This window comes from Haemaphysalis longicornis, unplaced genomic scaffold (assembly GCF_048455015.1).
Source record: "Haemaphysalis longicornis isolate Haplotype H1 unplaced genomic scaffold, Haemaphysalis longicornis Haplotype H1 scaffold_10, whole genome shotgun sequence".
NCBI lineage: Eukaryota > Metazoa > Arthropoda > Arachnida > Ixodida > Ixodidae > Haemaphysalis > Haemaphysalis longicornis.
In genome coordinates, this window is record NW_027526204.1 from 58,116,229 (window position 1) to 58,127,496 (window position 11,268).

Sequence of the window (11,268 nt, forward strand, 5' to 3'; positions counted from 1 at the left end):
ACGAAATTTGCGCATTTGTTGGCCAATCTACATTTTCAGCCTTTTCTGCACTGCTTTCTGTTGATTTCTGTCAAAACTAGCGTCCTGTGAGTGACTCCACGAGAGAGTGCCTGAGCAGAAGCCATAAATACACACCGTAGGTTTGTCTCCCGCAAAAATGGTGTTTTGTTGGAAAGAAAAGACGTATAGAATTCAATTAAACCTACCTGCGCGTACCACCTGCCTCCTGCCGACTTTCAGGAGGCTGTATAGCTTATGATGCATCAGTTAAGGTTTTCTAGTTACATATTGCCGCGAACCATACATTAGGTTTGTTTATTTGTGTTTTGCTTTTACCGCCCAGCTGCGCCGGTCTGCGTTATCTCTGCGCCAAGGGAAGCGCGTGTTCCATTCTTTCTTTCTGTGCCGCATGTGTTATCTGTTGTGATAGGGAGAGCATTCCGATCTAACGTGAACAGCCCAGAATAATCTTCTTGGATCTACTATGTTCTCGATGCGAATCGACGTTTCGAGAACCACGCGCGCCGAAAGATAAAAAGCCTGCAGTGCGGACGCCGGGGCATTCGATTCGACGACACTCGCCTGTGCAAGTAACTTTGTTGACCGCTGCTTCGCCGCCTCTGTATTATTTTGAGTTGTTAGGGGAGCACAAGTTCGCTCCAATAAACGTGTTTCTCATTCAAGACAATTGCATCGTCCTTGTCTTCGTGACATCTGGTGGAGGTGCGGGGTACGCACCCTTCATGCCCACTACAACCTCGAAAAGACGCCAAGCCAGTCCAATAAGAGCCAGCCCCCGCCTGCAAGATTTACCGCCCGAGTTCGGTTTGATGCCAGAAGGGCCCAAGAAAAGGAACGCTGCAACCAACACCATGGTGCAAGAAACAACGTCGCCAATCGTCCTGCAGCAGCCCCGGGAACCGCCATCGTTCCGAGGAGCCCCCGCAGAAGACCCAGAAGAATGGTTGGAGAAACTGGAGCGCGTCCGGAAATTCAACAGGTAGGACGACGCAGAAACGTTCCGGCACGTTTTCTTTTACTTGGAAGATTCGGCTCGCACTTGGTTCGAGAACCACGAGAGCTCCTTGACAAACTGGGCTCAGTTCAAAAGCGAGTTTACCAAGACCTTCACTACCGTCGTGCGGAAAGAAAGAGCCGCCCTTTTGTTGGAAACGCGCACGCAACACCCCAACGAAGGTGTCGTGATCTTCGTTGAGGAGATGAAGCAGCTATTTCGCCGCGCGGACCCCGAAATGATGGAAGAAAAGAAGTTGCGCTTCTTAATGCGCGGAGTGAAGGAGGAACTGTTTGCTGGACTTGTGCGAAATCCGCCCAAAACCGTCGCCGAATTCGTGACCGAAGCCAGCACCATTGAGAAAGCCCTCGAAATGCGTGCTAAGCAGTATGACCGCAACTTTGTTGGCGCGGCCAATGCGAACGACTTTGGCAGCACGCGGATCCCGGCCGACAGCCTACGCGAGACTATCCGCGCAATACTGAAAGAGGAGCTGCGGAAACTTCTCCCAACGCCGCCGCAGCCCCAAGTCGCTTCCCTCACCGACGTGATTAGAGAAGAAGTGCAACAAGCGTTGGGAACTTCTACGCCATCCGAGGTACCCCTAGAGCCACAAGCTATGACATACTCCGCGGCTGTTCGTCGACCCCGCCCTGCTCCAACACGCCGTCAAGAGGCCCCGCCGTACCGCCGCCCACTGTCACCCGCCCGACCCCCGGTAGCCCGAAACCAGACGCCGAGGAAGACGGACGTATGGCGAACTCCCGATAACCGTCCTCTGTGCTACCACTGCGGAGAGGCCGACCACATTTACCGTCGCTGCCCATACAAGAGACTCGGACTGCGTGGTTTCTCCGTCGACGCACCTCGCCCTCTCCCTGGCCAACGACCACGTGAGATCGACGAGTATCTATCTGAAACCAGCCGTGGCCCAGCGCGTTTCAACCGTTCGCCGTCACCCTACCCCTACCAATCGCCGAACCGCCGTAGCAACGCTGACTTCGCCCGTGGAAGGTCCCCCAGCCCACGCGGGGGAAACTAAAGGCGGCAACTTTTGGAGGTGAAGTTGCTCTACGGCGAAAAACTGGAAACCCTCTAACGACGCAAGGACGCGCTAAAGACAGTGATTCACGACATGCCCTCATCCCGACGACCCGACCTAACCCTGACGAGACTCCCGAACACGACGACAGCTACACGGCGCGACGCGTACCCGACCTGACCGAGACGTCCGTTGAGAAGACGACGACAACGACGACGCACAGTGCCCGACCATCAACACGTACAAACAGAGATACGACGCCACGACGAACCCGGAACTCGAGGAAGACTGCATCTGACGTCAAGGTGTCCATCGACGGCTTTGACGTTGTCGCCCTCGTAGACACGGGAGCTGACTATTCGGTAATGAGCGGACAATTTGCGTCTAAACTGAAGAAAGTTATGACCAGATGGGACGGTCCGCACATACGCACAGCAGGAGGCCACCTCGTGACGCCAAGTGGAACGTGCACATCGCGCGTCACCATAGACGGCACAACGTACCCTGCGGCGTTCGTCGTTCTGCCTAACTGCTCCCGCGACGTGATTCTCGGAATGGACTTTTTGACGGACAACGGCGCAATAATTGATCTGCAGACCAAGTCGATAACATTTTCCTCCAATCACTCCACGACGCCGCAGCCGAACCCCGATCACCGTGCTGCTGTCAGGATCGCCGACGATCACATCACCCTGCCACCCCGCGCAAGCTTGATGATCGCCGTCTACTGTGAGGATGCTGCTTCTGACATCGACGCTATCGTAGAGAGTGATCGAAGGTTGCTTCTCGACCGCGGTGTCTCCGTCGCAAGAGGCATTGCGCACTTTAAGCAACGCCAATCTCACGTTTTGGTCACTAATTTCACCGAAGAGTACCAGCATATAAACAAGGGAGCTGCAGTTGCGTTCCTCGAAGAAACGCAAGAAGCAAGTGATGTGATCGCAGTCGCCGACTTTGAACGCACACCCGTAGAAACATTCAAGCTCCCGCAGCAATTCGACGTGAATCCGGCGCTACCGCAAGAACAACGGAAAAAATTATTGGCTTTGCTGCGTCGCTATAGCGAATGTTTTTCGTCGAGCGCAAAACTAGGTCAGACCCCTCTAGCGAAGCACCGAATAATAACCGAAGATGGAGCCCGACATACCCGACAGTCACCGTACCGCGCCTCTTCACACGAACGGGAAGCCATCCGGACTCAAGTCGACGACATGCTGAGCGACGACATTATACAGGCATCGAAAAGCCCCTGGGCTGCGCCCGTCGTACTCGTAAAGAAAAAAGACGGCACATTAAGGTTTTGCGTTGACTACCGGCGACTGAACAAAATCACGAAAAAGGACGTGTACCCCCTCCCCCGAATCGACGACGCCCTCGACCACCTCTGCCACGCGAAGTACTTCTCATCGATGGACCTGAAGACCGGCTACTGGCAAATTGAAGTGGACGAGAGAGACCGAGAGAAGACTGCATTTATAACCCCAGACGGCCTATACGAGTTCAAGGTGATGCCGTTTGGGCTGTGCACAGCACCAGCGACGTTTCAAAGAGTCATGGACACTGTGCTAGCTGGCCTTAAGTGGCACACCTGCCTCGTATACCTCGACGACGTAGTGGTATTCGCCCGGACTTTCGACGAACACCTTGCAAGGTTGGAGTCTGTACTCGAGGCCATTCGTACGTCGGGGTTGACGCTGAAGCCTGAAAAGTGCCGTTTTGCATACGGGGAACTCAAGTTCTTGGGCCACGTCGTCAATGCCGTGGGAGTCCTACCTGACCCGGCAAAAACTTCAGCTATCGCGAACTTCCCTAGGCCGAAAGACAAGAAGGGCGTGCGAAGATTTCTCGGGCTGTGCACATACTACCGGCGCTTCGTCGCAAACTTCGCACGCATTGCAGAGCCACTCACGCGCTTGACGAAAGACAGCACCCCTTTCAGCTGGGAAAACGACCAAGAAAAAGCATTCTGCGAGCTGCAAAAACGCCTGCAAAGCCCGCCCGTGCTCGCTCATTTCGACGAAAATGCCGAAACGGAAATGCACACGGACGCCAGTGATATAGGCTTGGGTGCCGTCCTTGTCCAAAAGCAAAGCGGCTGCGAAAGGGTAATCGCCTATGCCAGCCGTGGTCTGTCGAAGGAGGAGAAAAACTATTCTGCCTCTGAGAAAGAGTGCCTGGCTATTATATGGGCGATTTCAAAATTTCGCCCATACGTGTATGGAACGTGTATGGAAGGCCATTCAAGGTTGTAACAGACCACCATGCGCTGTGTTGGCTCGCCAATTTGAAGGACCCCTCTGGCCGTCTTGGGCGGTGGAGCTTGCGCCTGCAGGAGTTCGACGTTACAGTCGTTTATAAATCCGGCAGGAAACACTCCGACGCCGACTGCCTGTCCCGCGCCCCCGTCGACCCACCACCACAAGACTCTGATGAAGACAGCGCGTTCTTCGGGATCGTGACGGAGAGCGACCTAGCCGCCCAGCAGCGTGCCGACCCCGACTTACGCGTCATAATCGAGTACCTCGAGGGATGCAACGTTGCCGTTCCTAGGACCTTCAAACGCAGCTTACCAGCATTCAGCCTGAGAAACTCCGTCCTCGTGAAGAAGAATTTCAGCCCCGGAACAAGGGCGAATTACCTTCTCGTCATCCCCGCGGACCTTCGGGACGAAATTTTGGAAGCGTGCCACGACGACCCGTCTTCCGGACATCTGGGCACAGCCCGCACTATTGGAAAAATCAAGGTGAGGTACTACTGGCCCGGCCTTACCTCTGACGTCACCCACTACGTCCGGAGCTGCCGTGACTGCCAGCGACGAAAAACGCCGCCGACAAGACCCGCCGGACTTCTACAACCGATCGCCGTCCCATCGAGACCATTTCAACAGATTGGAATGGACCTTTTAGGCCCGTTCCCTACGTCACGATCACAGAACAAGTGGATTGTCGTAGCGACAGACTACATGACGCGCTACGCAGAGACCGCCGCTCTTCCGAGGGGGACTGCACAAGAAGTGGCAAAGTTCTTTATAAGCCAAGTTGTGCTGCGACATGGAGCCCCGGAAGTCCTAATCACAGACCGCGGAACGGCATTTACTGCGGAGCTGATGCAAGGAGTATTACGCTACAGCAACACGGATCACCGAAGAACGACGGCGTACCACCCCCAAACTAACGGACTAACAGAACGTCTGAACAAGACAATCGCAGATATGCAGTCAATGTACGTTGACGTTGAACATAAGACTTGGGACGAATTGCTCCCGTATGTCACGTTTGTGTACAACACGGCTATCCAGGAGACGACGCAGCTGACGCCGTTCGAGCTTGTCTACGGTAGAAGGCCGACTACGATGCTCGACGCCATGCTTCCGCCGACGCCAACGCCGACGTCCACGGATATCTTCAACGTGCGGAGGAGGCCGCCAGCTCGCTCGAGTTCGTATAACGGACCAGCAGCTGGTGGATGCGGGCCGCTACAACCTCCGACGCCGAGACGCCGAGTACCAACCAGGGGATCGTGTGTGGGTTTGGACTCCCATCCGACGACGCGGACTCAGTGAGAAGCTCCTGCGACGCTATTTCGGACCCTACCAGATTCTACGACGTGTTGGCCAACTTACCTACGAAGTGATCCCTGATGGTGACTCCGGCACATCACGACAACGCAGGCGGCCTGAAGTCGTCCACGTGGTTCGCCTAAAACCTTTCTACGGACGATGACGAACTTTTATTTTCATTTGTTCGGACTGTCGCTTATGTTAGCATCGGGTCGATGCACTCTTAGAGGGGGGGTAATGCCGCGAACCATACATTGGGTTTGTTTATTTGTGTTTTGCTTTTACCGCCCGGCTGCGCCGGTCTGCGTTATCTCTGCGCCAAGGGAAGCGCGTGTTCCATTCTTTCTTTCTGTGCCGCATGTGTTATCTGTTGTGATAGGGAGAGCATTCCGATCTAACGTGAACAGCCCAGAATAATCTTCTTGGATCTACTATGTTCTCGATGCGAATCGACGTTTCGAGAACCACGCGCGCCGAAAGATAAAAAGCCTGCAGTGCGGACGCCGGGGCATTCGATTCGACGACACTCGCCTGTGCAAGTCACTTTGTTGACCGCTGCTTCGCCGCCTCTGTATTATTTTGAGTTGTTAGGGGAGCACAAGTTCGCTCCAATAAACGTGTTTCTCATTCAAGACAATTGCATCGTCCTTGTCTTCGTGACAATATAAAGTATAGCATTTCTCTTTTCACCTCATGAGTTTCTTGGATCTGTAAAGAAAAACACTGGTCATTAGCCGAAATCTCGGTGAATGTACTATCCAGGAACTGTGTCGAAGTATAAGTTAATTTTTAATGATGTCGGCATCGAGGCGCCTGAGCTTATCCACATAAAAACAAAAAGGAGGCGGTAAAACTTTCCTGAGTTCTAATTAAACTTTGGAATGAAAATATCAGAGTGATGAGTTACGAACTTGTCAAACCATACGATTTTCTGAAGGGAACGGTATATCCAACATGTGTGTTTTGCACAAAAAAGAGACGTTCTAATAAAGGCTGTGTGGCGGATGAAGCAAGGAAAGCAGGACCAAGACCTCCGGTTCTCGTGGTGGTCACGGAACACTCAAGCTCGAGCACGCGAGCGCGGCCGATCTTCTTCTTCTGATCGTGCCACGCCCTCTGCCTTTGCTTGTCTCAACCGCCCATTCCACCTTTATTTTCGACACACTACCCGGCCCGCCAAGAAGTCTAAGGGTTGGATTCGAGGAAGTAGAGCCGTTGAATGGGCCAGCTGATTTCTTGACCAGTTGATAGGCGGAGTACACAGGTGCGGGCGATTCCGTCGCGTCCGGGTAGCAACTTGGCCACACGGCCGAGTCTCCAAGACGTTGGGGCGTATCCTTCATCGTGCAGTACAACCGCGTCTCCGGCTGCGAGTTGGTCTAACGGATGTGAGGGCGCTTCGTGAGCGGACCCTTAGAAGCAGCAGGTATTCATTTCGCCATCTTTGCGATAGGCGCTTTGTGACGTTCTGTCGGTGCCTCCAGCGGTGTGTCAACTGGGAGCTTGTGGACGATGGCTCGAATGGCCCGAGGTTCTGGGGGAGGCACGTGCTCGGCTTGCCGAGTTAGAGGTGAGCCGGTGTTATGGGATGAGGTCCGTCGGCATCCGTGGTCAGGTACGTCAATGGCCGGCTGTTGACAACCGCCTCCACTTCACACAATGTGGTGGCCAGTTCCTGAGCTGTCAGGGAGTTGCGTCTAAGGGTGCGTCTCAGCATTTCTTTTGTTATCCGAATCAGTCGTTCCCACCAACTGCGCCTTGTCTACGTTGAATTTCCTAACAATGCGCTGTCCGCTGCAGAAATCTTGGAGTGTGGCGTCGGTGAGGGAGCAGAAGGACTTCGCACAGTGTTTAAAAGCGAGGGCGTTAGCGGAGTATACCGTGGCAGGTATTCCGCGGCGAGCAACGAAGCGCCTGAAGGCGAACAAGAAACTTGACGCTTTCATCCCCGTCGTCAATTCCAGGTGTAGAGCCCGCGTGACGCCGCACGATAATACGGCGACGTATGCTTTGACGTTTGAAGGGTCGTTGGTACGGAAGTACAGATGACTGCAGAAGTCGACGCCCACAATAGGGAACGGGCTTGTTTCCGTTATGCGGTCACGTGGTAAAGGTGCCGTTGGTGCTGTCTCAAGTGTCAGCCTGCGCCGTCGGCACCGCAAGCACTGGTGGAGGACTTTCTTCTCAGTCTGGCGTCCTCGAATGATCCAATAGCGCTGGTGGATCTCCGTGAGCGTGGCTTCTGTTCCAGCGTGCAACAGGCGCTCGTGGGTTGCCAGAATAAGCAGCCGGGTTAAATCGTTCTTTCCGGGCAGAATGATCGGATGTCGCACTTTGAAAGGAGATTGTAAGCAGTGTAGTCGTCCCCCCACGCGGATAACGCCAGCGGAGTCCAAAAAGGGCTGTAGACGAAGCAGTCCGGAAGTCTCCACACCAAGCTGGCTGTTCGATAGAGCTTCCCGGTCTGGGGGGAATGCTTCCTGCTGTACCTGGATAATCCAGTGCAGTTCAGCTTCTTGGACTTCGTTAGCAACCAGTGGCCCGGTCATCGACGGCCATTGCGCTAAAGCGCTATTTACGAAGCGTGGAACCCAGGCCGTCACTCTGAGTAGGCGTGAGTAGTGGCTGTAATCTGAAATTTGGCATAGCGCTTCCGGTGGCGAAGACCCCACAGGGCAAGACGACGCCAAGGCTGGTGACGGGTCGACGAAGTCAGCCACTTCCTGGGGCTGGTCCAATGGCCACAGGTTTTCTGGGTGAGCGATCCATGATGGTCCATGCCACCAAAGCTGTGAGGTTCTGAGGACTGTTGCACTTATTCCGGGTGTGATGAGGTCGGCAGGATTGTCCTTGCTGCTGCAATGCCCCCATCTGCATCCCTTGGTCAGGCGCTGGATTTCTTCGACGAGATTCCGGACGAAGGGTGGCCACCGGCTAGGTTCCCCGCATATCCAGTGAAGAGCAATCTGCGCGTCTCACCAGAAGAACGCACTTGTGGCTGATAGGCCAGGAACTCGCATTAGGTAGTCGTAAAGGCGCGCTGTGTTGAGGCAGGCAAGGAGCTCGAGGCGACGCAATGTCGTCGCCTTGATAGGGGCCACAAGACCTTTGCTGATGAGCAGATGTGGCTCAAACGGGTCACCTTGCGCGGAGCGTCGGCGGAGCTGTGCCATATGCTCGCGGGCTAGCGTCCGCGAAGAAGTAGATTTCGATGGACTGCGCCGGATAACCTTGGTCGTCTGATACCTTTCGTGGCAAACAAAGGTGTTGCAGCTCGGTTAGTTCGGAGCACCATGCGTTCCAGGCGGTGCGTTGCTCACGTCGTAGAGGACTGTCCCATGAATGCCGCAGCTTCCATAAATCTTGAAATATAACCTTTGCCCGGACCGTGAATGGTGCCAAGAAGCCTAGCGGATGGTAGATTCTTGCAAATGTTTGTAGCAGGGTTCGCTTGGTTGTGGGCTTGGTGTTGATAAACGCGGCCACGTTTCCTGTGCTGATGAGTAGCGTGTTGTCAATGCGGTTCCAGCACACCCCGGGAACTTTAATTGTGGTGGCGTTGCCACCTTCATCCTCTAATGCGAGCTTATCTCTAATGAACAAGTCCCGCAGGAAAGAGATGTCAGAAGGCCATTTTCGGAGCTCCATTCCGGCTTCGGCCATTACAGCCCTTGCTTCCGAATATATCTGATGAGCTCGGTCGACGTTGTCTATGGCAATGATGAGGTCGTCGACATAGAAAGACTCTCGCACGATGGCGGCGGTGTCCGAAAACTTTTGTGAGACCCGCAGATGATGGTGCAAATTTTCCGCGAGCAAAAGGGACTCAACCTGGCACCAAAATGAACCCGTGTCATTCGCCACTTCACTACTGGAGGAAAGGGCTTCTTCGGTGTAGGAAGACGCTCGCCCCACAAAAAACGTAGCGCGTCCCTGCCCTGTTCGCAAACAATCATCTGGAAGTAGGCCGCCTTTATATCTGAGACCATGACCACGGGATAGCACCTGAAGTTAAGAATAAGCCTTAGCAGGTCCCCATCCAACTTGGGCCCCTTACAGAGGATGCTGTTCAGCGAAGGTTGCCCCGAAACATGTGACGAGGCATCGAAAACCATCCTAAGCTTGGTTGTGACGGCGTCCCGATGAACCACACCGTAATGCGGCATGTAGCACCTGGTTGTCAAGCGTTGGTCGCCATCGTGCTCGGGAACTCGTTCGGCATGGCCGTCATTGAAAGACGTCCGGATTGAGTTGTCGTACTGGGACAGCAGCTCAGGCTGACCACGAAAGCGCCGCATCTGTACACGCAACCGCTGTTCTGGGAGTCTATAGTTGTCAGCGCTGGCGTGCAGCCCTGGCTCCTGGATCATGAGTGGAACCTCGTACCGCGAGCCATTCTTCCTCACGTTACTCTCGAATTGCTCTACGGGCGCGCGGTCCAGCACTGACGCATCAGGTCTTTCTTTGATCCCGATAGCATCCAGTGGCCACAGTGGTGATAACTCGTTATCTGCCGCTGCATCATCCAGCGAGGGCTCCATGAGGGCCAGGAATAAAGCACTAGATAATCCCAAAGTACAGCCAGTTTCGTCGGAGTGTGCACCCTGGAGAGTCCAGCCGAACATTGTTTCGACAGCGGTCAGGTGCGGAGTCAGCCGTGAAATGTTCCCCGAGGTAACTTGCCAGTAGAAATCTGACCCAATTAGGATGCTGATGTGGTCGTACATGTAAGCCGACGCGGGCGAAGTGTCAGCGGCGAAAAGACCATGGTCGTGCATTGGTCTAAGCGTGTCATCGGTCATTGGCGGACTCGTCACGACGCAGATACTTGGGACCTACAGGGTGTCGATGGCCACCTGCTTGCCGTTGTTCTGGCTGGCCCCCGTGACTGACACGCGAGGATACGTTTCAGCTGCTGCATGGTGGCTATTGCCGAATGTGACCAGCTTGAGGTTCTCAACGCCTTCAACGGAGCAGCCACAGTCGCGCGAAACGTCCGAGAAGCTGGACGTTTTGACACGGTCGCGAAGACACGGGCGCGAAGCTGGCTGCCCGTGTCTAGCAGAACCCTCACCAGAAGCTGACCGTTGGGACCCGTCAGCAGGTAGACTGGAGTGGGGCGTGTGGTTTTAGTTGACGCTGTAACCACCGACGATGCCGCGTGGGAGGGTTTGGGCTCTGTGGGCGGGCCCCCTTAACCAGTCGAGTGGGCAGACCTGGAAGCGTGCGCGGAACCTGGCTGAGCCACGTCGCACAGTGAGGTTAGATGCTGGCGTGAACAGCGGCTGCAGGACAACGTTCTAGCAGTCTGGCAAGCACGTGCAACGTTATTCTGCTTGCCGCACCAGAAGCAATGTCTTCCTGCTTGCAGTCGCCGTCGCTTCTCCTCTGGTGGCACATTCTCGGTGGATCGCGCGATCCAATGGCCTCGCTCGTCACAAAGGAGGCAACAGTCACGACGAGGAGGCGGCGATGACTCCGCATATAGCGCTGCGGCTGACGTTGGAGAAAAATCCTCATGCGGTGTCGGCCGGCTGGAAGGCGTCGAACCTGAGCACCGGTGCTGTCCATGTTCCCTTCTTCCCGAATTTCCACCTGAATGCGGAGAAAATCCAAGATCTCCTGAACTTGCTTGGCATCATCGGTCTCCTC

General features: G+C 54.7%; 1 protein-coding gene across 1 annotated transcript; it reads right to left on the reverse strand.

The window, feature by feature from the left end:
* Nucleotides 1–7,180: 7,180 nt before the first annotated feature.
* On the reverse strand, nucleotides 7,181–10,394 carry LOC144159855 (uncharacterized). The gene is made up of 3 exons (XM_077691519.1): nucleotides 9,567–10,394; nucleotides 8,937–9,447; nucleotides 7,181–7,296 (listed from the first exon to the last, which is right to left on the reverse strand). The coding sequence occupies exons 1-3, from the start codon at nucleotides 10,392–10,394 to the stop codon at nucleotides 7,181–7,183; spliced, it is 1,455 nt and encodes a 484-aa protein (XP_077547645.1).
* Between the last annotated feature and the right edge of the window lie 874 nt (nucleotides 10,395–11,268).

Excerpts from the sequence above, each read along its gene's own strand:
- LOC144159855 (XM_077691519.1), bottom strand. The coding sequence starts at position 10,394 with ATGCACGACCATGGTCTTTTCGCCGCTGACACTTCGCCCGCGTCGGCT. Across the intron at positions 9,448-9,566 it reads CGGCCTACTTCCAGATGATT|GTTGAGTCCCTTTTGCTCGC; the intron begins GTTTGCGAACAG and ends TTTTGGTGCCAG. Across the intron at positions 7,297-8,936 it reads ATGGGACAGTCCTCTACGAC|CTCAGGAACTGGCCACCACA; the intron begins GTGAGCAACGCA and ends ACTCCCTGACAG.